The 27,973-nt window shown below is 37.2% G+C and overlaps 1 protein-coding gene across 6 annotated transcripts; it reads right to left on the bottom strand.

Moving 5' to 3' along the window:
• Window positions 1-9: 9 nt before the first annotated feature.
• On the bottom strand, window positions 10-27,121 carry LOC110636178 (beta-galactosidase 9). Of its 6 annotated transcripts, XM_058136624.1 has the most exons (20): window positions 26,000-26,810; window positions 25,598-25,649; window positions 25,306-25,401; window positions 25,080-25,192; window positions 24,790-24,856; window positions 24,275-24,367; window positions 23,767-23,910; window positions 23,441-23,529; window positions 10,557-10,662; window positions 9,859-9,946; window positions 9,574-9,695; window positions 8,047-8,250; window positions 7,384-7,616; window positions 6,243-6,358; window positions 4,640-4,737; window positions 3,331-3,441; window positions 2,307-2,417; window positions 1,711-1,919; window positions 1,208-1,556; window positions 10-441 (listed from the first exon to the last, which is right to left on the bottom strand). In XM_058136624.1, exons 3-20 carry the CDS (start codon window positions 25,399-25,401, stop codon window positions 301-303), a joined length of 2,490 nt encoding a protein of 829 aa, XP_057992607.1. In that variant the 5' UTR covers window positions 25,598-25,649; window positions 26,000-26,810; the 3' UTR covers window positions 10-300. The 6 variants fall into 6 exon arrangements, with proteins under 6 accessions (XP_057992607.1, XP_021641439.2, XP_021641437.2 ...); XM_021785747.2 differs by lacking the exons at window positions 25,598-25,649; window positions 26,000-26,810 and adding an exon at window positions 26,859-27,121; XM_021785745.2 differs by lacking the exon at window positions 25,598-25,649.
• Window positions 27,122-27,973: the final 852 nt, after the last annotated feature.

Raw genomic sequence — 27,973 nt, 5'->3', positions numbered from 1 at the left:
CTGGAAGAATAGAATCAACTCAAAATAAATCACGTTGAAGGTCATGGTTTTGTGATGTGGCGTGAATCATATATCAATCAATGGCTGGCTTGTTAATTTTCTGGAATATATTACAGATACGAGTTTTATTTCCAACACCCATACAAGCCTCCAAACTTGGAGAATACTATATTGTAGCAGGATGAAAACACGTCTCATCAATTGACTTGAAAATATGGACAGGAGCTGATGCCATCATCAAATGCGATTCTGCCATGTAGTATGCTTTAGCATAATCAACTGCACTGGTTGCTTGTGATGTCAATACTGAGAGAAACCAACTTTTGTTGATGAGACGCACCTTGCCTCAACAGCCAACGTTTTAACAATGCCACGGCAAGGGTCACCTCCAAATACAGCATTTGAAATTGCGACATTGCATTTGTTTGTTCCTTGACAAGCCTGCAAAATAGAATAACAATGTAAACCAGAATCTGCTTGGAAAAACCTACCATGTCAAAACAATTTGTTCAGATGGGGAAAAAGTGGCAAGCAAGCGTAGTTACACTTGCCTATCACTCAATGCAACCATCAGCATGAAATGCTTCATTTGTGGGAGTGTCACTATTTGCTACACGCACAGTGCAACATTAGCAAGCCTAACTGAGTTGAGGCAACCAGAGATTGCAATACATGTTTCCCTATTAACATTAATGCAGCTTAATGCTTCCTCCCCTCTTTTAGCTCTTTTTTAGGCAGCAACCTGAGTGGTGAGATGTTGAGGACTCTTTTTTCATGGTTAAGCCCCAAACCTAAACCCTCAAAGATCCGCAGTATGTATATACTTCACAGCAAGAAACATCAAAATGCTCTACAGAAAATTACTATGGTCAGCAGCCTAAGGTTGCGTAGATGCTTGAATGTCAGACATTTTCAAAAAAAAGTATGGGCAAGTGTAAGATTTTCCCTGTTATTCAAGGTGCCACCATGTAGTTTTTCTGCAACTGTTTAAAGGCCCTGGCGTATAGTTTTCAAGAATTTGAAGAAGCATGTCAAACAACATTCACAATCATGCATGGAAATTCCCATTCATGCTAGGAATTAATGTTTCAAGAGCCGCAATATGTCCATCTGCTTCAGATAAAATCATCATCAAAACTAGTTTTCAGCACCCGATGCAGGGGTAGTTTGGTAGTGAAGGTGGAAAAGGTTTTGTTACAATACTCACCTTAGCCACAACAGACAATGAATTGAGCGCATGGCAATTGCCTCTAGAAAACTTTTGACAGCTCCCTTGAGGAGTTCCATAGCTAGCAAACTCTATGGAGGAAATTATATGTCCATCTTGACACTGTAACTGCATTTCCGGTGTCATATCTTTCACTGAAATTTTTCCATCAATAAAATCTGAACGGACCCACTTCTGAAGAGGTGGATAGTGGTTTTCTGACACATGAGCACATATCACATGGGCTGAACGCAACTTTACTGAAATATCAAGTGGATTTCCTCCTGTCTCCTCAAAGATGACAAGCAAATTATGTGATTCCTGCAACCATGACCGTGGGATGTGGTACCTGGACATTGATCAACAGCAGCTACTGGCATTAAACCTCCTTTTTTAGTGATCATTGCATCATAGATCAAAGAGTGGTCTAATAATTCATGTAAAGGAAGCAACACTAAGCCATCACACAGCATGCACGTGCGAATATGTGAATGGAAGTATACCAGGTTTGTGTAGGCTTCCCACAATTTGTCGTACATTTTCCAGAACTGTAGGCTCCCCGATAATCACAATTTCTTTGGCATCCATCTTCAGGAGCAACCAGTGTCCAGTATCTTCCTATATGGTGGCCATTGACCCATGCCTGACCCTTTCCCATGCTTCCCAAATCAAGAGCAACTGGGTCAGCCCCAGCCGGTGCATCAAAGTAAGTCTGCATCAATCGGGAAAACATGATTTGTCTTGGAATTAAAGAAACAGGGCTTTTGACATCACAACTCCAAAAATAAATAAACAGACACATAAACTCCAGGATCCAAGAGGCCAAAAAACCTAGCAGAGTGGCTAGGTAAGCCTTTTCATGTTTCTTTTATTTTAAATAAGAAGAATAGGCCAGAAAAACTGAGAGAGATGTAAATTATAAACTATTTGTTATAGACCAAGTTAACCAATGAAGATACTATGAGAATTCTGATAATAGAAAAGTAAAACTTGTGATTGCATGTGTAATACTCTATAAGCAAACTTTTTTTAAAAAAAAAAACCAATACTCTACAGAGTGGGCTATCAAAGTTTTAACTCCAAGAAAAATGAGATTTACCTTGTACCATGTAAATGTTGATGGAATGTCATCATGCGTCAAATCAGTCCATTCTACCATTTCATTATTTCCCTGGCCGTATATTTTAAGATACTCACCCTGAAGTCCCACCTAAAAACAAAATTAAAACATCTCTGTTATTTTCCACACAATTTTATAACTGTAGGAGGGAGGAGGGAAAAGTGCTTCATTTCACGCGTAAGATCTGACCAATCATGGCAATAAAAAGGAGAAGAGAAAAAAGATCTGCATAACTAAATGATTAACTAAAAATACAGATGACAATTGCTCATAATTTTTGTTACAAATCCAATTACAGACATAAGAATTAGAGTTTTAATTTAACACAGCAGATTTATCACATAAAGTTTTGATACATTAGATTTTATGCATCAGTTTTCTCTCTCTCTGTCCACTTCCCTTTCATTTCTGCACTATTGTGTATTTAAGCCGCCCCCCCTTCCTGGGAATTTCCCATTGAGTTCAAACTTTAAAAATAACAATAGAAAATATAAAAATCTGAAGTATAACAGCTTCCCACATTAATGTATCCTAATCCAATATACCAGTCATCAGATGGAAATCAGGATGAACACTAAGATATAGATTGGTTTCTTTTTTCAGTTCAAACCATAAACATGAGCCTGTGGCTTGTTTTCCAGATTTAGCTGTTTTCTGATGTAGATTTTGTTTTATAGGAAATATGGCAGCAGGCATGTTAAACATGCACTGACACTAGAGAATTCATAATTTGGTCTTGCATGATTTCCTTCAAGAATCAAATACACTAATACATGGACAGTGTTGCAGTTAATGGCTATGGATTACTCCATGCAAATTCAACAAGTGACCATCCACCTAATCTGAAGGAGAGAGAGGTGAGATTATTTAATACACCGAATGCACTAGATAATAGTGCACACTCTCTCGTATTTATTTGGAATCCACTGTCCACGCCCCAGGTGCATTCAGTAATTCTTCTGGAAAGAGAAGAGGGAAGTAGCGTAAATTCTTCAGGACATACCTGGTAGGTCCATAACAAGTTCGAGAGGTCTATATCCCCATCCTTAAATCCGGTAAGCTTAGTTTGGCCTTTAAAACCTGCTCCTTCTCTTTCTAAGAAGGCACCATAATTCTGAATAGTTGAGTAGAATATGGAATCAGTAATTACCATTCCATTCAGAGACAAGATAATGCACAAAATTAGAAAAATAGCAAGAAAACAAATTAAGTGGGTGGCTACAAAATATAATGTAACTGGACTACCAACAGTCGATTAGAACCAACAAGATCTAAATCATTGTTTAGGATATATTTTAACGTAAATCAATGATGAGAATCTAGTCAAATCATGCAGAATAACAATTAATGGGTTCATATTCATGGATAAGAAACTCTTGAACTGCCAGATGTGAACAGAAATACCTTCTTAACCTCTTGTTATGCTTTTTCCAACCAACCGAAACAAAGGATTAAAGGAAAGTTGCATATTGATTTAAAAATTGAAAATTGACATATGGACATGGCAGATATAGTGAAGAAAGAAAAGGGGTTGAAAGAGCAAAGTGGAACTAGAATAGCAGAGTTCCCCAATTTTAGTGTTGGTCAGGGTAATGGGGAAGCATAAAAATCATTCGAGTTGTAGAAGCCCAACACTTGCTAACAGATATAGTAACACAACATCATTCTAATTAAGTTAGCTTTGTTTCCTGTATCAAGAAGCCAGCTGCAATGAGAAAGAGTGGCAGGGGGAGACAAATGCAGAGATAAACAAACGTGTATTCTTTTGCTTTTATTAGAGGCTCATCACTTCCTTGACAGACAGCATCCTCTGTTTCCTAATTTTTTTTGCCACTGAACTAGGCCATATCATCAAAGGCAGACTTTTATGAGAGAGGTATTCTAAAAAAAATGTAGTAGTAAGTAGCTCTTGTCAAGCAGTAAAGCAGCAGTCTGATCCACAGCTTTGTCAAATAGGCTTTGCAATCCAGGGAAAAGAGAGGTAGGGTAGAATTGCCTAAGACCGTTCCTTGCATCAACTCCACAATCACAAATCATATGTAAAAGGAGGTGGTTTATTGTTGATCTTTTCCCTGGCATTGGAAAGACCTGACAAAGAATCCTTAAGATTGGGAAATGTGCTACGAGGAGGTTTTTCTGATCATTGACATACGGACTCATGATCTGCTAACTTCACCAATCCAAGACTATTGCACATGCTAATGGTGCAAATTGACCATCAGCTAGGAAGCATCTCCACGACAAGTATTACATTATTTGACTATTAACAGAAAACGATAATCAAAATTTGGCAAGAATATTAAACTTTTTACCTGCAAACCCACTGTTTGAGACAACAACACCAAGTCATTGTATCCCTTCTGAAACTGAACTGGCTGCATCACCTTATCCCACCGACCAATCACACTGCCTTGACTTCCAAAAGAAAATGAGCATTGAAAAAGTAATAAAGGGTAGCATCTTTTTTCGAAATAAATAAAGGAGAAGTACCTAGGATTTAGAAGGCAAAAATTTTCTCTCTTTAAGGGAGAAAAATGGTAAGCATAACATTCATAAATACTGAATAAGCAGGAATTTATTTGATTCTCACAATATAACTACATTCTAATCTGTGTCAAGAACATAAAGTATAAACAGAAGCAAAGGAGTTTATTTCTCTTTTATATAAACACTTTACTATAAAGAGAGGCAACAAATGGAGTGCCACCCGTTTACACTAGGGGCATATGATTTCAAATCAATCACAAAAAAATAGTGTCCACAAAAGTTTGAAAAGCAATATTTTCAAAATCAAGAATCTTGTAAATAAAAAATTTAGTTGTACAGCCTCTTCTCTTTAGTTTAACTCACCTCCTCTCTAAAAATTATCCACAAACACAGAATTGTCAAATGAATGGCATCAAACTTCTTCCCAGCTCCACAAAGGAGCCTCTTCAAGCATAAAACTATATTTAAAAATTTTCTTTATAAGACCTGTGAATCCTAGGTCGCCCTAAACCAAAAACCAAAGAATTCTAATCCACTCATAGTGGAGAAGCAAGTGGTTCACCTACTCACCATGATTCTGTTACAAATTCAACCACACAGGGCATGTGGATAGACAAATATAAACACGGAGAAGACAAGACAAGAAAATATTACATGTAATATCTGTTTGGCTACATCCTCAAAGCCACTAGCATTTTTCATTTTTGCCGCCTGACTCAAGACTATACTGCATTTGGCCTTCAACACAAAGCATTCCCTTCCTTTTAGCTTCATGTGTACCATGCACTCTAAAATATGATTGATAATTAACATATTCTTCCAAAGATAGCACCTATTTTACCAAATGTTTTCCCCTTTTCATTTGATTGTCTAAAATGCGCAACTACAATCTCCATGCAAATTTTTCACTATCTTGGTTAATGATATCAATTGCCTTTAAAAAAGCTGCAACATAACTTCCACCAAAATCAATTGACATACTTTCATGCGATACTTTTTATCTTTTTTTTTTTTTAATCCAATTGCTACATTACACAATAGGATGTAGCTCTCCTTATCCCTTAAATGTCTTCCATTCCTAGCCTGAAAGATTGAATCCCCTATATCTTGGAAGAGTGCCAACTGATTTTACTAACATTTGCAGTCTTTATTTCATTTTTCAATGTCCTTATCATAATTGAATTAACTAAATGGATCAATCTGGGAATATGGTTGTGCTAGGTTGTTGGACTCTTCGTGTATCTAAATGCATTCCTAAGTTTTAAGAATACTTTCCCAAAAAGCAGACATCCAGTGGACTATAAAATTAGAACATCCAGGATTTACAAAAATACATTGAATCATATTTATACATTGGAAGGCAATTTAATTGTTGAGTATTCAAATTTTGCCATCGCCCCGAAGAAGAAGAATAATTTGAGATATTACCTGCAAGCTGACCGTTAATAAATACACGGAACACATCACGTATGCTATCTATTGTAACTGCAGGTCTAACTTTGTTTTCCTCCCAAAACGCAATGTCCTCATCAGAAACATATATTCTGCGACAGAAACATATATGCAATGTTATCATTTTAAAATGCAATAATGTATGTAGAAACAAAGAGTGAACAAAGTAATTATTTAATTTTAACAATTAAGAGCCAAAGTGATTTGATTCAACACATAAAGTTTATAAACAAAATTAAACCCTAAGCATCTTTGACGTTGAAGATAATCATAGCCAAGGTGTAAGTTCACAAGAGTCGGAAAAAATAGTGGGTTTATAACACTTTATTAGATTTTCTTAAAAAAAATTTGAGAAATATTTACTGTAAAGAAAAATTTCAGATACCATAGAGGCCATATGATAAATCACAAACCATAAGGTGGCATAAACACTTTGGCCACATCTCAGAGGATTTTATGCAATTTTTGTCAAGTGAAAAAAGAAACATGACTGGATGAAAGTAGATAATTCATACCAAGATAGCCATGTAATTTATGCCATCTAATATTTTCTTTCACTTTTCTTAGAGTTGAATGCTTTGTATTTTGTAGGGATAAATTTTGACAACTGTCCCTGAACTTATCTTGTTATAACATTACAGTCCCTCAACTTAAAAATGTAACATAAAACCCCATCAACTTTCAAATTTTGCACAGTAAAATCTCTCTAACATCCAATTATCAGTTTTTCAGTTAGACGCTGATCTAGACAGTTCCAACATAGAGCTTAGTCAGTATTTCTCTTTTCTCTCTCAAGCCATGTATAAATTGAATCCTTCTTCTCTCTATAGACAGAATAATTTTTCATACATAAAGAGAATAATTTTACACTTCGCATAAGAAAGGAGAGAGAAATGTTGACTAAGTGCCATGCAGGAGCTATTCACATCAGTTTCTAACTGAAAAATCAGTAATTGAAAGTCAGAGGGATTTTATTGTGCAAAATTTAAAAGCTTAGGGGATTTTATGTTACATTTTAAAGTTAAAAGATTATAGTGTTATAATTATATAAGTTCAGGGACAATTGTTGAAATTTATCCTATTTTGTAGCCGTATCCAAGACTAGAAAACCATATACCTGGTGAAATACCAAAGATAGTCAGATTGATCCTTTGTTACATTCAAATGCTCCAATATGCCTTCAACTGTAAAATTGTTCTCACTCCAAACACTAATTGGCTCTTTTATTGTCACCCAGGATGTTTGCATATTAGAACCTTCATTCTGAGCCATGAATTGCTGAAGTGAAGAAACATTTGAAAGATAAGACAAAGCAAGCTCTACAGATTTGATAGAAGTTTGTGCTGTAACCTGCTTTCAGGAAAAAAAAAGGGAAAGAAGAATAAAAAAAATAAGGCATCCAAACTAAATTCCAGAAGAAAACAAAAACAATTAAATCTCACCATTGGCTGGAAACCGAGCAGTTATAATCCACAAATGAGTGTGTGTGTGTGTGTGTGTGTGTATGTGAGAGAGAGATTGATAATTTTTCAAGAGCCACTTAAGTAACAAAGGAAGTTGCAGCTGATCATGTTTACATGAATATATTGCTACCTCATATTAAAATGTTTGACAAGGTGCAACTTTGTAGCAGGCCACATATTAATATTTCAATTTTTTGCTTATTAGAAGAAAATAACGGAAAGGATATCTGCCTAGTTTCCAGACAAGTATGTGTCACATAAAGACAAGTTCCATATTTTCCAAAATGCATATAGTGTCCTAAATTTTGGAACCATACCTTGGCAGTGTTGAACACAGCATTCCTGCAGTCTGGTAATATACTCACTGACCATGGTGGTAAAGTATATGATTGACCAAGGAATCTCAGAGTAGCTGCTTTGCATTCATCAATATTTGCAAGAAATGCCGAGCACCCACTTTGACTTTCATGCCAAGTTGAGTTCAGGCCGTCAGTGTGAGAATCTATACGGTACACATGTGCCTGGCAGTAGTAATATGAAAAGCAGGGCTTAGAATGGGAAAAAATAAAAAAAGACATAAGAAGAATAAAGGAGACAGCACATTTGACTACAAATCACCTGCAAATTTGAAAAATATAACAAAGGTACCTCCAACCAGAGTAATAAAAGATTTTCGTAATGTTTGCTTAGCAGTAATGTTCATTCTAAAACGTCAAGCTTCTTTAGTTGGTGGAAGCTCATAAAGTGCTGTAAGATGTCTGATAAACTAATGCCATGTTCTGTAGAATAAAAGCAATTAGTTCTTTCCTCTAAGAAGTATTTTTTAGAGTTTCTTTATGTCCACATACATCAAATGCCAATAAATAACTCATTTCCTACTTTTAACATGACTATGGTTATGTCAATTGCTATCCTAAACATATTTGAATATCAACTGCTAGCATAAACACAATAAAATGATTTATTTCCACGAAGAGAGATTCAAGCACCTGCATAAGTTTTTCAGGTAAATCAAATAGGCCTTCTGAAATTTAGGTTAAAATTGATGTATCCTTACTTTTTTAAGAATTTAAATTCACTTACATATATTAGGACAGATGCTATCGAGGATAAATGTTTGAAATGGTGTAAGACCTTTGTTAACTTAAACTCTCACTTACAAAAAGCATTCTCACATTTGAAGTACACTTAGTAGAGGGTGATAATCCTTGCAATAATACTCTCTGACTTTAGTGATATGGATGAGCAATGGAACAAGGTTAAAGCCAACAATGTAAATAATTTTCTCCAGAAAACATCAACACAAAGTAGAATCTTGAAATTGTCTTATTATCTTAATGCAAGCAAGCTCAATGTAATTTACAGAATAAATTAGATTTTGCTACATTTAGCTAAACCCTTTTAAGAAACTTATCTTGCCAACCAAAAACTATAGTAACAAGAAAGGACAGAAAAAAGAAACATCAAAACCTCTTTGATTATAAATGATGAGAAATGCTGTTTTCCTTAAATCGGAAGAGAACCGTTTCTGTAAGGTTTACTGTTTGATAACAATAGTAGATGGAATTATATTTAAGAAGAATAACGCTTTCATATAAAGGCTGTTGAAAAGTACTAGATCTGTCAAATGTTTGTTTCCAGTCAAAAAGCTTTTTTCATTTTTAAGTCAGTTCATATGGGAAACAATGGCATCAAAACCAAATGACATTAAGGAGATCACTGGTTGCAAACTGAAGTAGCCCCATTAGCAAAGTAATTAACATCCCATTTAACATATAAAGTGCAGGAAAACATCAATCTAGAAAAAGCTCATATTGGAAAGGCTAAGAAAATACAGCACAAACCTCTTGCTTGGATCCCAATTTTATGTACTGAGGTGAATCTGCAGCAACTAGAGCTGGTTCACAAAGCTTTATAGTAGCATGCAGATCTTTCAAATGCCCCCACTTGGGCTCACTTAGCAGACCTAGAAGGAGAGAGAGAAGAAGAAGAATTCTTTAATATGAGCTTCAGTGTTATGTTTATATTTGACAAAACATGCATAGGCAAGTAACTTATGCTTCAGACTCTATTTGTTTCCAAATCAGGGAAAATTTCTCATTCTAAGAACTAAGGACACTTTCACCTACCATATTCATCAATTGGAGCATCATAATCATAACTGGTTATGTAGAATGGGCCTCCAGCAGTCCGACCAAAGTTTGTTCCACCAAAATACTGCAATCAGGCAGCATGCTTCTCAAAATACTATTATCGACTGAATATGACATAACCTAAATAATATGTTTGTACACAACATAAATATATTTATTATAGAAGAAGTTATGACACTACTTGCTACTTACATAGTTTTGCTTTATACTTTTAAGATCATTAATAAGTGAATCTCAATGAAGAGGCTTTACAGATGTCTTTGCTGTGACGTTATGTTCGTACATGGCCACTCCTTATCAAATAGTTCATTTCAGCTTCCATGACCAAATTATGTAATTAATAATTTTTGTCCGCTCCGCTACTTGTAAAAAGAAATGACATCAGGAAATTTACTTTACCCCATAATGAAATGAATGGGAATACTGAAAATGTAACTCCAACAACTAAAGACCTATAGGCCAAAAATTTTCTCATAAAGAGATTTCACTGGGCCCTTTTTAAAGTATTTCACTACTAACCATTGAAACCAACAGGAATTTTGAACCGTGTATCTCACATCACCAACAAAATCACACAAGACGGTAGAATCTCATAACATTTTGGACAGGATAGTACTTTATCATGTATATTTTGATCAATCAAAAGAGGCAGTCATTTCAGCAATCAACTGTACCATATAATAATTTTGGAAGCTCCCTCCACGTTCAAAAAAGCGTGCAACTGCAAAGGCAAGGTCTTCAACCGGCCTATGAGGCAAACTTCCACCCCAAGTTGCAAACCTTCAAAAACCAACTTAAAATAAGAATCCTTTTGTTAAACTTGCAGCAACATATTTGAAACAGGAAAGAGCACAAGTTTAGAAATTAGTCAAAACAAACAGCACAAATGGCCACAACCCACAGTGAGAGAGAGTTGCTTTGTGAGATTAGATTGTCCCCTACCCCAAAAGTGAGAGACTAGATATGAAATAAAAAAAGCTCTTCCTTCATTCTATGAAAGAGTATCCTTCTATATGTGTGACCTTCACATTGTTTGACAAAAAGTATTAAATTGCATGCCTGTATTTCATATCATAGTGAACTGTGCTTTTTTACATCTTTCCCAACAATCCCTCTTCCCAAAAAAAAAAAAAAAAAAAAAAAAAGAGAGAAGAAAAGAATACACTACAGTACAGAAAAACAGTGTGATAAACGATTGACAAGTCAAGCAAAAGACACAAAGAAAGAGATCCCAGCAGGAAAAGATTTATCGTCTGGCACCCAAAGGAGTGTTATTGTTGCTATTGCAATTATCATAATACTTGCTAAATGTAGAAAGAGATGATTCTCATATATTTCAATTAATCTGTACATGGGTATTTATATACAATTGATTCCTATAATTGTGTTATACTAATTAGGAAGAAATCCTAAATAAGAAATCCTAAATAGGAATACATAATACAGAATATACACAGAAATAATATAATGATTGACTTTCCATAACACTCCCCCTCAAGTTGGAGCATAGATGTTAATCATGCCCAACTTGTTACAAATGTAGTCAATCCTAGCTCCATTCAGAGCTTTTGTGAAAATATCTCCTAACTGCTCTCCAGTTTTGATATGTCCTGTTGAGATGATCTGTTGTTGAATCTTTTCACGAACAAAGTGACAATCAATCTCAATATGTTTGGTCCGCTCATGAAATACCGGATTAGAAGCAATATGGAGAGCAGCTTGATTATCACACCACAATTTCGCAGGCAGGGGGGTCTTAAAACCTGTCTCATCTAGTAATTGAAATATCCACATTACCTCACATACTGATTGTGCCATGGCTCTGTATTCGGATTCAGCACTAGATCGAGAAACTACACTCTGCTTCTTGCTTTTCCAAGACACCAAATTTCCTCCAACAAAACGCAATATCCAAAGAATTGACCTCCTATCAACCTTAGATCCAAATCGGCATCGAAAAACATTCAACATTCAAATGCCCATGATTACCATATAACAAACCTCTTCCCGAGCTCCTTCAGATAGCACAAGATTTGTCCCAAGGCTTCCCAATGAGCAACGGTTGGGGAAGACATAAACCGACTTACCACACTAACGGCATAAGCAATGTCGGACGAGTGACAAGAAGGTAGTTCTATTTGCCTACCCATCTCCTGCATCTCTCTGGATCTTCAAACAACTCACTATCCCCTGCTAACTGTTGTAAATTTGGAGTCATTGGTGCACTACAAGGCTTAGCACCTAATTTTCCTCTGTCACTAATAGATCAAGGACATATTTTCTTTGAGACAAGAAAATACCCTTCTTACTTCTATAACTTCAATACCCAAAAATACTTTAATAATCCCAAGTCTTTGGTCCGAAACTGGTTTGGAGGAAGGTTTTAAGAGATGAAATACCTGCAGAGTCACTCCCAGTGATGATAATGTCATCCACATAGACTACCAGGAGAATTAGACCAGCCTTAGATTGCTTATAAAATACTGAGTGATCACACTTACTCTTTTGCATACCAAATTCTGCATCGCTTCACCGAATCTCCCAAACCAGGCCCTAGGACTTTGTTTCAAGCCATAAAGAGACTTCCGAAGCCTACAAACTTTACCCAACTCCCCCTGAGCAACAAACCCAGGTGGTTGCTCCATATACACCTCCTCCTGAAGATCACCATGAAGGAAGGCATTCTTGATATCCAATTGGTGCAGGGGCTAATCATATGTAGTCGCTAAAGAGATAAACAAGCGAATGTAAGTAAGTTTAGCTACAGGAGAAAAAGTGTCGAGTAATCAACCCCATATGTCCGAGCATATCCTTTGCTACAAGGCGTGCTTTTAATCTAGCCACGTAACCATCAGGGATTTACCTTCATCAGTAAATACCCATTTGCAACCAATAGCTTTTTACCAGTGGGCAAGGCAACAGTTCCCATGTACCATTAGCATCTAAAGCCTCCATTTCCTCTTTCATAGCAAAGACACCAGCCAGATGAGACAAAGGCCTCACCAACAGATAGGGATGGGAATAGAGTCTAAAGAAGTAACAAAACACCGAGAACAAGAAGACAATTGATTATAAGAAACAAAAGAAGAGATAGGGTAAGTACATGAACGTTTACCTTTACGAAGAGCAATGGGTAAGTCTAGATCAGAATCATGATCGATGAGTGCAGGATCTCCCAACGAAGTAGCTGGTGGAGGATCTGAGTCAGGACACTCCAATCTCCAGGAATAAACAAGAACAACGGGAGGCCGAGTAGGTCTAGAGACGGAAGAAATAGGCTGTGAGAGAGGACTAGACATTGGTTGGACAATATATATTAAGATATCATCTTCCTCCCCCTGACTCTCATACACAGATGATTGAGAAAAAAATGGAGTAGACTCAAAAAATGTGACATCTGCAGAAACAAGATAACGATTGAGAGTAGGAGAGAAACAACGGTACTCTTTTTGGATCCGGGAGTACCCAAGGAAGACACATTTGAGAGACTTTGGATCCAATTTAGAAACCTGCGGACGAACATCACGTACAAAACAAGTACAACCAAAAATACGGGGTTCAACGGGAAACAAAGATTTTGTAGGGAACAAAGCAGTATAAGGAATATCCCCATTAAGGACAGAAGAAGGCATACGATTGATCAAAAAACATGCCGTAGAAACTGCATCCGCCCAAAAGTGTTTAGGAACTTTCATCTGAAAAAGAAGAGCACGAGTTACCTCAAGAAGATGCCGATTTTTTCTTTCGGCCACGCCATTTTGGGATGGGGTATCCACACAGAAGACGATGAAGAATGCCATTTTGTGTCATATAAGACTGAAATTGTCTTTGAAAAATATTCTTTAGCATTGTCACTTCTTAATATGCGCTGTAAATATTAAATTGAGTTTTGATTTCATTACAAAAGGCACAAAAGATAGAAAACAACTCAGAACGATTCTTCATTAAATATAACCAGGTAACACGAGAGTAATTATCAACAAAAGTAACAAAATAACGAAATCCAGTTTTAGAAGTAACAGAACAAGGACCCCAAACATCAGAATGAACTAACTCAAAAGGGGATGAAGCCCATTTATTGACTCTAGACACAGAAGGCAAACGATGATGTTTTGCAAACTGACACGACTCACATTCTAGTAATCGATAAAGATCAAATCGAGGACACAACTTCTTCATGGTAGACAAAGAAGGATGACCCAATCTACAATGAGCTTCAAGAGGTATTAAGGTACTGGAGCAAATAAGCGATCCCGGTACATGATTTTCCAGAATGTAGAGACCACCTGACTCACGTCCTCTACCAATAATCTGCTTCGTCGTAAGATCCTAAAACAAACACTGATCAGAAAAAAAGGAAATAGAACAATTTAAGGTACGAGTAAGTTTACTAACAGAAAGTAGATTAAAAGAGAAATTTGGTAGACACAAAACAGATGACAAAGAAATTGACGAAGTCGGATTCGCAGTTCCAGAACCCATGACACAAGAAGTAGAACCATCAGCTAAAGTAACAGTAGAGGAAGTGGGATTAGACTGAAAAGTAGATAGAAGACTAGAATTACCTGTCATGTGATCTGTTGCACCAGAATCAATAACCCATTTGGATGAGGAAGACACAAGGCATGTAGTGGATTTACCTGACTCAGCGATCGCAGTGATAGGGGAACTGGTAGGCTTTAGAGATGCCTGATACTGGGAAAACTGTGCAAAATCCTCTGCGGATACCAAAACAGTTTTCTCAGAGGAAGATACTGTAGAATCCTCTGCTGCCATATTTGCCATCTGTGATCGCTGATTTTTTCTCTGAAGTTGCGGACAATTATATTTTGTATGGCCAGGCTCATGACAATAATAACAAATGACTCCTCTTGAGTCCTGATTAGAACTAGCCTCTCCATTACGCTGATTACTTCTGTTGCCTGTAATTCCTCCTCTACTTCCTCTTCTATTACCCTGTTGTCCATTTGGATTACGGCTAATAAGAGCACTACTGGCAGGCTGTGAAGATTGGGTACTCTCTGTACGAAGGACCCGTGTGAATGTTTCATGCAAAGAGGAAATCTCGTAATCGAAAGAATATGAGATTTAGCGATCTCATACTACGAAGGAAGGCTGCAAGAAAACTCATAATGACCATTGCTCCGTTGGGCTGCTGAACTTTCACATCATTACTAAAATGCAACAATACATTAAATTCCTCATATACCAATTTAAAATCCATAAAATAAGCCTTGAGAGACTTATTCTCTTTATGAACACGGTAGAAATGCTTTACAACATCATAAAATACGGAGATATTTCCCTTACCAGAATACAGAAAATCTAAGTAATCCATCAATTCCTTAACAAATTCACAGTGATTAATTAAACTAATTACCTCACTGTGAATCGAGTTCCGAAGCTGCAAAAATAACCGAGCATCCTCCCTTAGCCAAGTTTGTTGTGTATCATCAGTAGGTGGATCTTTAGTAAGGTGATCATCCTTATCAATGCTACGCAAGTAGACCCTAACAGTCTTACTCCACTCCAGATAATACGAACCATTAAGTTTGTGTTCCGTGATCTTAGTCATCATCAGAATCACATAAGAAATAACATTCTTATTGTCTGCCATTTGTTGAGACAAAGAAAACTAACCCAAACGCTAATCCAAAGTCTTGTGACAACAAAATAATCCAAAATCACAAATCAAGCAAATATCAAATCGGATCCGAGAGCCAAACCTCGAAGTCCTTTAATGGTGTAATCGGATCGTGCAACAAAGACACAGTGGTGGAATGAGGGAATTGAGGCGACGCTGGCAATGTTGATCGGAGTCGAAACGGCCGGTCGGCGGCCAAGGTCTCTCCTGAGCTGGGTGGTGAGGGCAAATAATCACCCTAGATAGATGACCTGCTCTGATACCATGTAGAAAGAGATGATTCTCATATATTTCAATTAATCTGTACATGGGTATTTATATACAATTGATTCCTATAATTGTGTTATACTAATTAGGAAGAAATCCTAAATAAGAAATCCTAAATAGGAATACAGAATACAGAATATACACAGAAATAATATAATGATTGACTTTCCATAACACTAAACAATATCTAATACCATAAAGTCTTCACCAACATAGTTTCAGAGTTAAGAGTTTTACCTTATAAACTGAAAATCTTGTGAAAAGGTTCAAAATTCCTTTATATTTTGCACCTTTGGAAAAGAATTGAGATTATATTTTATTACATGATTTCAATGAAGATTCTAGCCTGATTCCACTAATAAAATATTTTTACTCTTGTATTTGTGAGTTGAATCATTCACAGCTTTTTGAAATTCATAATTGCAGGATTGTGATATGTGACTAGGATACTAATAACAAAGTCTAGACTTCAATATCAGAAACACTCACTTTGAAGATCAATATGCAAACATGAACATGATTTATTAAATTTGGCAGAAACATATTATAAAATATTGAAAAAAAAGCCAACAATTTAGAAACCAAAGGAGATATAGACGTTGAATGAACATGATCCATTAGATTAAAAGTAAGGATAGTTGACCCAATAAATTAAACAATCAAATGCAAAGAATTTGATTTTCAGATGAGTTAGGCTAGGCATGCAGCCTAGCCTAGGCTAACCGGTAGCCACTAATCACCACTATCACTAATATTTTCTAACACCTTCCTATAAACCTCACTTTCAATTGCTCAACACGATAATGGAGAGTAAGCAGCATATAAGGCCAAAAGGATTTGGCAAGAGGACCTAACATTAATTTATAAAAATTTCAAAACAATTCTAGGATTTATTGTAGAGTTTCTTATTTTTTGTAACAAAAATCAACAGTATCTCTATTCCCACTTCAAAAACTCTTCTTTGAGTTCTAAGATGTTGAAGCAAAGCTACAATGGGATCTAGAAAAATACTTTTCCAAACATCTGTGTTGTAATATCACTTGTGAGACTGTCGCAAGTTGTTTTGCGGTCGCCTGAACGAACCCTCACCGAAGTGGGAAAGAGTGAGGAGTCGCCACTTTAATTTTGAGGGAAATTAAAGAAAACCGTTTATGAAGATAAATTGAAATGAAACCACTTCAAGGCAGAGATTCTAGGTTCGAGGTCCGTAAACGGGTGGGGAAGGTGTTAGGCACCCCACCTCGTCCCTTAATAAGGGTAAGTAGATTTAACTTTGCATTAGTTAGGAGGGCTTGAATGGAAATGTTAATCCTTTTGACCAAAGGAATATTTGATTTTTCACTAAATTTGGATTACCCAGATACATAAGTAAATGAGACAACCTCAGTGAATTGACGTCGCATATCATTTTTGGTTTTGGGATTATTTTGCGTACAGGTTAAAATTTGGTGTGAGAATCGGATAAGAACTCTCCTCCGATCTCTTTTAAATATTTATTAAAATTCTGAGTGGAGATCGGATAAGAAGCCTCCTCCGATCTCTTTTGAAGTATTTAAAATTTAGGATTGAGAATCGGATAAGAACTCTCCTCCGATCTCTTTTAAGTATTTATTAAAATTTTAGCTCGAAGATCGGATAAGAACTTCCTCCGATCTCTTTTTAAATGTTTATGGAAATTTTAGATCGAGAAACGGATAAGAACTCTCCTCCGATCTCTTTGAAGTACTTATTAAAATTTTGAGCTGAGAATCGGATAAGAACTCTCCTCCGATCTCTTTTAAATTACCAGGAGCCTGAAAGGGACTTTTCCGATCTCCCGAATTTTAATTTCAGCTACATGTCATAAGAGCCTAAAGCTAAGGATTCTGGCATTCAAAGGTGCTGGGGATAAGGCTTCTTTTAACTAATTGATACCTTGTGACTAGACGGGGGATACTAGACTGAATTTACCGACCTCCCATGTGGTCACCTTACCAATACCTATTAATGCCCGATCTATTCTATTTAGTTATCCAAGGTTTGGTTTCATTTTGTCTTATGACGTCTTGCCTAATGACCTATTGAATTTTCCTAGTGATTGGGTTTCACCATTTCCCTGTCTTATTATTTAGACCTTTTATCATTATAAAAGGACTTTTAAGTTGCCGTTACCTACATTTTGTTTAGTTACTTCTACGCTATTCGGGACCAGAACTCCTGTGCTAAGAAGTAATGAAGATTAATCAAAGAATAGACTGATTAACAAAGAAGTAAACTCGAGAATGACCGTCTCCGTGTTTAAAACATAGTATAAACTTGGTGAAAATTACAAACAGAAAAAGAATAAATGAAATACGTGAATAAAGAAGAACATTTGATAAAATAACGATATAGCACTCACCTGTAGGGAGTCGAATCTACTAAACTAACTATGGAATCACAGAATGTAACAGATTGAGGTTGATAGTTGGAGGACTAAGGTTCACCTCGAAATGAAGGATTCTTTGTTAAAATGTAAACAGGTCAAAATAACCAAGCTTGAATGGAGTTGAGCTTGGACAATATGAATGGAAATAGAAGATAACAAAGACAGAAAGTGAGAGTGTCACAGGATAATGAACGGACTGAAAATGAAGAATTTCAGTATTCAAGAATCCCTTTGCAAGAAAACACTTCAGAAAACTGGTTTCCAAAGTTTTCTTATGAAAGCTAAAATAGCAGAGTAACGAACTGAATTAAGTTTCAGAGTTCTTCCACTATGGTCACTGCCTTTTTTTCTATTTTTCTCCGTCCCTCAAACAGTTTTCATGCAGGTATTTATAGGAACCGGGTGGTTCCCCTGAAGGGTCAGGATCTATCTTGGGGGAGATGGAGGGTCAGGATTTCAAAGGACATGATCGGATGCTTGAGAATTAAAGCGAATCAAAATGAACGGCCGAGATCATCCTCAGGATACCTGTCTTTTTCTTCTTCTGATCTGACGGTCCAAAACTTTGTTGACCTGGGCGATCCGAGGGCTGGGAATAAAAGGCGCCGGTCTTGTCGTCTTCCTCTTTGATCCAAAGGCTCCGGACTCGTCCTTGCAAGTGAGACCAACGGTGGAGATTGGGATGTACAGGACTGTCATGACATACTCTGGCACCTGTCAGCATTGTGGGCGATTCTCAGGCGTGCGGTGGAGATTTCGTCTGCGATGCTTTAATTACCTTGGCTCTGATTCTGACGACGGTTATTGGGATTTGTCTTATTCTCTTTGCCTTTCGATCTTCCCTCTTTATGATCTCCTTTACACACTCCTTTTCCGATCTCTCATGCTGATCTCCCATCTTCCGATCTCTATTATTCCGATCCTTTCCTTACTCAGGCCCGGTCCGGTCAAAGCATTAATTTCCCCTCGATTCCCGAAGCGTCCGCTTCGTTTTCTGCTTAGCAATAAATGCTTGGTTTCTCCCTATATATACCCCTGACAAAAGAAAACTTCCCTCATTCGATTTTCCTCTCTTCCTTCTTACTTTCCAGTTCTAGCTGCTCCGGCAGAAGTTCCGGCCATGATTGTGGCTGTTGATCCCTTTCCGATGGACTTCTTTGTTCCTCGACTGAAAATTTACGATCCCGGTGATCGGATAATAGCGATAACCTTATCTGATGATGGTGAGAGAACTGAATCAATTAACCGATCTGGATTGCGGACCTCGATCGTGCCGATCTCGAGTCGTTCAACTGGCATAATCGGCGAACCGATTTTGGCCGAGCAAATTGCTGATGTTCCGCCGACCCTTGACGGTTGCTCTTCCAAGTTTATTCGGCTTCTCACCACATTGGGTGTTCCGACAGCGGCTTTCCTCCACATTGGGTGTTCCGACAGCGCCTCGGTTCTGGTCGGTGACACCCCTTTGGATCAGTCACAATGTGACATTCCGGTCCCTAGAGATCGCCCAAATGATGTATTTTGTTTTCAATGTAATCCGATCTCTAGAGATCACAGAAATGATGTAATCCAATTTTAGTGTAATCCGATCCCTAGAGATCGCCCAAATGATGTAATCCGATCTTTTGAAAATAAAGACTTTATTTTGTCGATTATCATCTTATTATTATTGCATTGATTATTTTCCGATCTCTAATGTGATTATCCGATCTGGTTCTTTACCTGAATGACACTTATCCGATCCGTAATTCGAAACACCTGGATCTGCCGCTCTATAATTAACCGATCTTGGGAATATGCGTGAGACGTGTCAGAACAGCTGGCGAGTCCCGCTAACCGATGCAGTGCCTGGAACATCGTGAGCATTAAATGCTCGGACGAGTATAAATAGGGGCTGGGTTAGCCAGTTGCTCTCTTATTCCATTTTCAGTCTCTCGCGAACAACCCCAAAATCCTCTCGTTTTCTCAAGTTCTTCCGACGCCGATCAGATTCCGGTAAGGGCTTTGATCTTTCTTTTAGTTTAAATTCTTTATTTCCTTTGAAAATGAGCGGCGCCGAGGGTCAGAGAGCGACAAGCCCTCCTTCCATTCAGTTCTCGTGGTCGTCTGATGAAGTAGAGGTGGTCGGGCCAAGCGCACGACCAGAACCTCCTAGGGTCTCCGTTCCAGCTCGGGGGCGGACCGCACCATCAAGGCTTGTACCTTCTTCAGGGAGGGAGAATCTTCCTATGGACGAGCTGCCATCAATCTTGCAAGAAACCGATCTGCAATCGTTCAGCCAGGAGTACAATATTCGTCCTGATTCGTACGAACTTATCCGGTGTCACGGCGATCACCGAACCGATCACTTCTTTGAAGAAAATGACATGGTTATGGTATACGAGGAACAGTTAAATGCCGGTCTTCGGTTCCCTCTGGACGACTTCTTCAAAGAGGTCCTAAAATATCACCGAGTGTGCATTGCCCAAGTTCATCCTAACTCGTGGCGGATCTTAGTAGCCTTCCGAGGCCTGTGCCGAGCTAAGGGAATCAGTCCTACGGCTAAGGTGTTCGCGAATCTGCAGTGCTAACTCACTGAAAGGACGACGAGCACCGGTTCTTTCGTGAAGCCTCATTGTGGGCTCTTCTCGACCGCCTCCTCCCTTAAGAATTGGAAGAACCGCTTCTTCATTCTGAGGAGCAAAAATCCAAACTGCTTTGAGGGCTTCCCCCGTAGCTGGTGGCACCAGGGGCCCTTGATTCCGAAGCGTATTACCCTGAACAAGGAGGAAGGCCTAATAGTGATGGAACTGAAGAATCAGGCGGCCACTCAAAAGTTCTCCTGTTTAGATGCGGTGACTGCCGAGCTGCATCATTGGACTATACAGCTGATCACCGGCCAAGATCGCGAGCTTCCGCTCTCTGACCTCGGCATCGGTACTTTCTACATCTCAGATCTCAGGACCTTAGCGATCTCACTGACCTCTTCTTTGTGCAGGTATGGCGGGTGGTGAGGGTTCCAAGAAGCGGAAGAAAGAAAGAGAGATTTCCCGGAAGGTAAAAGAGATGAAGCGTTCGGAACTGCTTCAAACACCCGGCCATGAACCTGGGGAGATACAAAGAGGCCCGCCTCGACCTTCGGGACCGCCGATCGCAGAAGCTGTCCGATCTCCTCCTCGGCGAGAAGAGCCGCCTCCACTTCCTCCAGTTGCTCCAAGCACAGAAGGGGGTCCTTCTCAACCTTCTGCGAGGCCCCCTCCTCGTGGCGCTCAAGTGCTGATCGCTTCCCTGGAGAAGAACCGGACTGTTCGGGAGAACCCAGGTTTTGCCAAAGTCTTGGGGTCTTCCATCTGCCTTCGGGAGGATCGGGACCGACTGTCTCCGGACAATCTTGACGACATCCTGACCCGATCCATGAGTCTGAATGTAGAGTGCCTGGTGAACCAGCACATAGTCCGGGAAAAGGCTCACCGCCTGGGTAAGGAGGTCGAGAAGAAGAGTCAAGAAGTGGCATCCCTCCGATCCCAACTCTCATCCGCTCAGGATTACATATCTCAAATTGAGGGGCGTATGAAGTACTATGAGGATAAGCTGGCCGAACAGGCTCATGTTCTGGCTGAAAGGGATCATGCTCTTGGAGAAGTCCAGGCGCTCCGGGCCAACGAAGCTGCTCAGGTCGCTCACCTTACTGAGGAGCTTAAGGCAAAAGATGAAGAGATGGTGACAGGAATAGCCGGTGCTTATGTGAATGCTCACAAGGATCTCTTGGCCGAGCTCCAGAAGCGTTACCCAGAGGAGGACTTCTCTTGGATGGCCGACCTGGCTCCCGGAGGCGAGGGTGAGGATAGTGAGGAGGAGGCTGAGGGTGAGGGAGAAGACGGACAAAATGTAGATCAGGCTGGGGGTGATCCTCCAGCTGAATAACTTGTACAAATTTTTGAAATGAAATGAAATGGAATGCCTCTTTTGTTCGATGAATGGTTGTGATCGGGAAATTTCTAAATTATTAAACACTTGATTGTTTGAGCATCTTGAAATAACTGAAAGTGATTATCAACCCAGGTGTGAGAGATCGGAAAACACAATGAGCATAAGATCGGTAGAGACCCAACGCTAAACGGAACTTGATTAAAATTAGAAATTTGGCTTGAACATTTAAGATCGGAATCATCCTTAAACCGGAACGGAACCTTTGATTATTCTTAAACTTTTGAAAGGGAGATCGGCAATAAAACTGGTAAGAAAAGATCTAGAGTCAGTTCATTTCGTTTGTCAACAGAGATCAGGAATATACTTGACTGGTCCGGAGATTCGACAATGGGTTTGAGAGATCGGTGAGTGATTTAATAGTCAAAGGGATACTTGGTATTGGGGATCTGTTTCAAAGTTTATTGATTCTGGGGATCGGTTTCAAGGTTTATTGATTCTGGGGATCGGCCAAAATATGGTGTCGACAGAGACAAGTCTCATATTGGTAGTTTACAAGAAAATTAAAAGGCATATAAGTGTTGGTAAACCTAACCAAAGAGGCTTAAGCCATTTTGGTGATGGAGAACCCAGTTTTAAGCCCAAATCAGCCTGTAGCCTTCACACTTTTTGGGTCATAAATCTTAACATGATAGCAAAGCAGGTAGGGCCCGGTTTTGGTTTCAGTTCAATTTCTCAGTGTTACCGCTGCGTTTCAGTTTCAAGTTTTAAGTGCCAATCGGATGTCCCAATGGCCATTTGAGGGGGAGTGTTGGAATATCACTTGTGGGAATAAGTCCCATATTGGTAGTGTACAAGAAAATTAAAGGGCATATAAGTGTTGGCAAACCTAACCAAAAAGGCTTAGGACATTTTAGTGATGGAGAGCTTAGTTTCAACCTAGTTCAGCCTATAGCCTGTTAGTTTGATATTCACACTCTTTGGGTCACAAATTGTAACAATTTATATTGTAAGTTGCAGAGGCAGATTCCCTATCATTTACTGATAAATTTCACATTCAATTCTAGAACCATACATATGTTAACATCAAGATTGAATGGGAAAAGAAATATCCAGTAGCTTTACATCAGGCTCTCTAAAGTTTGATTATGTTTCCAGGTCAATTTTTTAGAAATAAATTCTAATTGCTTTACAAACGTCAAACTATCTATATTGTCAAGATATATCCACATCTTCTGGGCTAAAAAAATGCACTCGAAATTTGGACACTAGGGGAAAAAGAAAATTATAGAACTGGCTAAATTGAACATGTAAATTATTAAATATTGCCATACCATCCATCCCAATCCTCTGTCCAAAGCATTGGTTTCTTTTGGGAATTTGGCTTAAAACCATCACAATAATATGCATTGCATGCATCTATCTGCAAAAAGGTAACCACAATATAAAATGAATGACAATTTAATGAATCAAAACTCAATGAAATGTAATTGAAATTAACAATTTTAAACCAGATAAATTAGTATATGTTTAAGACAAAACCTATTTTACCATTTTTCATTATTGTATATATACTAGGCTTACCAGAATTTCACATGCAAAACAACCATAGCTAAAGAAACTTGAAAGGCATGTCATACATAAAAGATGAAGACCTTACAATGTTTTCAGGAGCATCAGTTTGCCTGCACATTACCCATGGAACCCCAGCTCCGAGCCCTAAAGCCATCCTGGCAGCCCACTTAACATATTCCTTTCCCCCTGGCCCAAATGAGTGTTCGATGTCTCCATACTCATTTTCAATCTGTCAAAATTTTCTTTCTAGTTATATCAAATTTAGCATCGAAGAATAAAATTCATTCTAGTGTTCTGACATATGATGTTGGTTTGGAAGCCTGAGCCTGTATTATCAAAAATCAAGAGAAAGAGAATGCCACCCAAGTAGAAGAACTGAGATGTCCAAATTTTGAGCAATTCCCCTTTTTCCATAGAAACTCCATAAGATGCAGGAAATGTGAGAAACAAACGGAATGGAATGTGATTCTAATTCTATCCCCTTGTGTCTTGTAACCAAAATCAAGCCATCAATCTTTGCTGAATAATTCAGCCTCATCTAAAGTAGCTAATCTAAGTTATGCACAAATTAAATATCAAAGTTGTCTTACAACCTGCAACATGATGATTGGACCACCCTGCCAAGAGAATAGCATTTCCTCTCGCATTAGATCCACAATCCTTTTAACAAACCGCTGCATCTCCTCCTATAAGCATTACCCATCATCAGGAAGTCATGATCACTTCTACAATAACACTCTAAATTTAACAACTTAGACACTCTCGGTTCAGTTTCGACAAACTTACATAGCTTTTTTTTTTTCATTAAGTCAGAAAAATTCAGTTGTCAGCATGAGTAAATTACATAGATTCTGACATCCATGCAAGAGTTTTGCAGCAAATATTGAAATACGCTTCTGGATTCTAGTATAAGGAGATATGATCAAACAAAAAAGCGGCAGTCCAAAATGAGATTACTAAATCTGAATCATGGATCCAAACACTAGAACATAGTGACAATGCTATTTGAATAAAACAACTTTAAGAACCATAACATCACCTATTAAACTTGCATATTGCAGCCAGAAAAATAATTGTGTAAGTGTGGATACTCATAGTCCCATTATACCTTAAAAGGAGCATTATCTGTTCGAAATACTATGCCAGGGATATCACGCAACCACACTGGGAAGCCCCTGCAACATTGTTTGTCAAAAAATAAGGAGAAATTTTGAAAGAAAGCCAAATGATAGGCAGAGCTCAGAGCAAATGCCAGAAATAGTAATTAATTAATGAAAAGAAAAATCTAAATCACGTATTATGATGTTATTTGGTGTAGAATAAAGAGCCATCATTGTCAAGATAGAATTACAATCAGAAACAAACTATAAAAGTATAAAAGGAAAAAGAAGGTGAGACCCAAAATTCCATTCAGCGCAAACATAAGGACCTATGCGAAGATGAAGATAGAGTCCATTAGCTCCCACTAGCTTCACAAACTTAACAATATCATATCTTCCTTCAAAGAAATACTGAAATCAAATCAAGAAAAGATTAATGTTTTAGTACGGTAATAATAAGTGATAGATTAGACAAGCCTTGCAAAGTGACTATTGCCAACTTGCAGCTAAAAATTTTATTGCACCTGTCCTCTAATTGGCTCATGCCCATTCCAAAAAACATAAGTTTGAATAACATCTACCCCACCTTCCTTGCTCTTTGAAATCAGATCAGGCCACATCTGACATTACATGAAAGATGTGAGACATGAAAATAAGGATGAAATGCCACCAAGCATGAACAAATAGACTAACATACACTGGACGCATTACTAGAACAAGGGAAGTTGGATGCAAAAGATATACCACACGCAAAGTAAAATATTGAACAAGCTCATAATCATGGAAGTGGTGAAGGTTAGCTGAACCAACATTTACCTTGATCTAGTGTGGTCAAATTACAAATGGCTGCTGCATTCCCCTTCAATAGCTTAAATTCCAATAACCCATATCAATAACAAGTCTCATGATAAGTGAAATTCTAAAAATGGTTCAATATTTTCATACTATCGCATTTGTGATTTCCTGTGTAGTGTAACTCTTTTAGTCAAAATTATTAGGCCAATTAGTATCAGCATATCGCTATAAAACAAAATTAATTCAATAAATGTGTTATATTAACTTTTCTACAGTGATCAAACTCAGTCTGATAATTAGAATTCATGATAGTCAATCATCAAATATCTCACTATCAAGAATAAATATAAACCAACCATGGAAATTGAGAATTAGGTTAAGAGGGGGAAAGATGCAAAAGAGTTGAAGAGAGAAAATAAGCACCATAATTCTCATCCTTCCAGTCGCGTATCTATAATAATAGAGTTGGACGTATGAAAATGCTTTCTCCTGTTTTCTAAGTCCTAAATATCTCAAATTAAATTAGCAAAATCTCCTAAAACCAGTAATCAATTTCTACAATTCTAATGCATATCAACCGGCCAGGTTCTGGTTCATGAACTGGGGTATAGGGGGCCAGTTACTATCCCCTTCCTTGAACCAGAACCACAACTGGCATTATTCAAAATTTTATTTTCTTTTTTTTTTAAAAATAAAAATCATATTGGGTTTATATTTGAATGCTTTAATTATTTTACAATAGAAACTAAATAAATAAAAGAACTATGGGCCAGATTGAAACCGGATTGAACTGAAACCATTTCGATCCATAATCATTATGAACTGAAGGCATTTTGAATGGAAACATTTCAAACCCAAGAAAGGTCCAAGCAGTGTGGCTGGCTAAACCAGAGTTCCCGGCCGGAACGGGAACGTGGCCAGGTCTACTACCAGTCACGTGCCTATAATAAAAGAGTAGGACACATGAGAATGCTTTCTCCTCCTAAAATTCCCTTAAACCAGCAGTCAATTTCTACAATTCTATACATATTCCTGAAGAACCGGACATTGTGAGTAGAATCCAAATTCCAAAGTCCCAACTCCTCAGCTGTCCCAAAGCCAAAGTCCTCATTGATGTTACTTTTGAAATGATATATTTAAAGAAAACAGAACAATTACTCTGTTTTAAAAAGATCATCGTCATTCATCAGCGACCAAACATTAACAACGAAAGTCGACATTAGAATACTGAAGCTACTAAGCAATGATCAAGAAGCAAAAGAAACGAGTGAAATTCAAGAACCTCAGGAGTAGCGCGAGGGTAGTGTATTCCGCCGGAAATGAGCATGCGGCGGTGGCCATCGATGATCAGAGCCCGGTGATCATAGGTAACGTTGAACGGCTTAAAGAAGTTGGCAGATGCGACTAAAAAGTGAATTACTAGAAACAAAGACAAACATTGAATCACAGTTTCTCCTCTTGCTCTTGCAACCATTTTATTTTTACTGGAAAACGAGTAAGTGATAAATGGATATATGTAAGCAGGCATAATTTTTTGTTTGTATTGCCATCTGAATAGATTTATTTTGGTAGCATACAAAGATTTGCAATTTATAATTATAGTAATTGTAAAGTATTGTGCAAAGTATTTAATTTTTTTTTCTTTTTCATTTATTTATTTTTAATTATTATCTTAATTTTTATTATTAAATAATTAAAAATTTTATTTATTATTATATTTCTATTTATATCAAAATTTTATTGATATTACCATAAAAATAAATTTACTCTCATTATTGTCACATAACACTTAATATATAAATATTATCATTTATAATTATAATAATTATTACCTATTATGTTATGTATTTAATTTTTTTTTATTTAATTTTTTTTATTTTTTTAATTGTCTCTATTATTACTATTATTATCATAATTTTTATAACTAAATGATTAATATATATATATATATTATATTTCTATAATTTTTTTATTTAATGTTTTAATATCTCATTTTATTATAAAAATTTAAGAATTATATATTTTAAAATAATAAAAATAATTTCTGCTTATATATGTATATATAGTAGATAAAACTTTTCTTGGTATTAAAATGTGGATAGATTTACTCTTATGTCATCACATAACACCTTAAATTTTAAAATTATTATGTATAATTAGAATAATTATTATCTACTAAGTATTTAATTCTTATTATCTATTATGTTAAGTATTTAATTTTTTCTTTTTATTTAATTCTCTTTTTGTTATTGAATTACCTTAATTTTCACTATTAAATGATTAAAAATTTATTTATTATTATATTTTTATAAATTTTTTATTTAATGTTTTAATATTTCATTTTATTATCATAGCCCGGTGATCATAGTTAACGTCGAACGGCTTAAAGAAGTCGGC

Source organism: Hevea brasiliensis, chromosome 15 (assembly GCF_030052815.1).
Source record: "Hevea brasiliensis isolate MT/VB/25A 57/8 chromosome 15, ASM3005281v1, whole genome shotgun sequence".
NCBI lineage: Eukaryota > Viridiplantae > Streptophyta > Magnoliopsida > Malpighiales > Euphorbiaceae > Hevea > Hevea brasiliensis.
This window is presented reverse-complemented; position numbering and strand designations above follow the sequence as displayed.

Excerpts from the sequence above, each read along its gene's own strand:
- LOC110636178 (XM_021785747.2), bottom strand. The coding sequence starts at position 27,104 with ATGCCTGCTTACATATATCCATTTATCACTTACTCGTTTTCCAGTAAA. Across the intron at positions 24,368-24,789 it reads CAGATAATGCTCCTTTTAAG|GAGGAGATGCAGCGGTTTGT; the intron begins GTATAATGGGAC and ends TAATGCTTATAG. Across the intron at positions 9,947-10,556 it reads GCTTCCAAAATTATTATATG|TATTTTGGTGGAACAAACTT; the intron begins GTACAGTTGATT and ends GCCTGATTGCAG.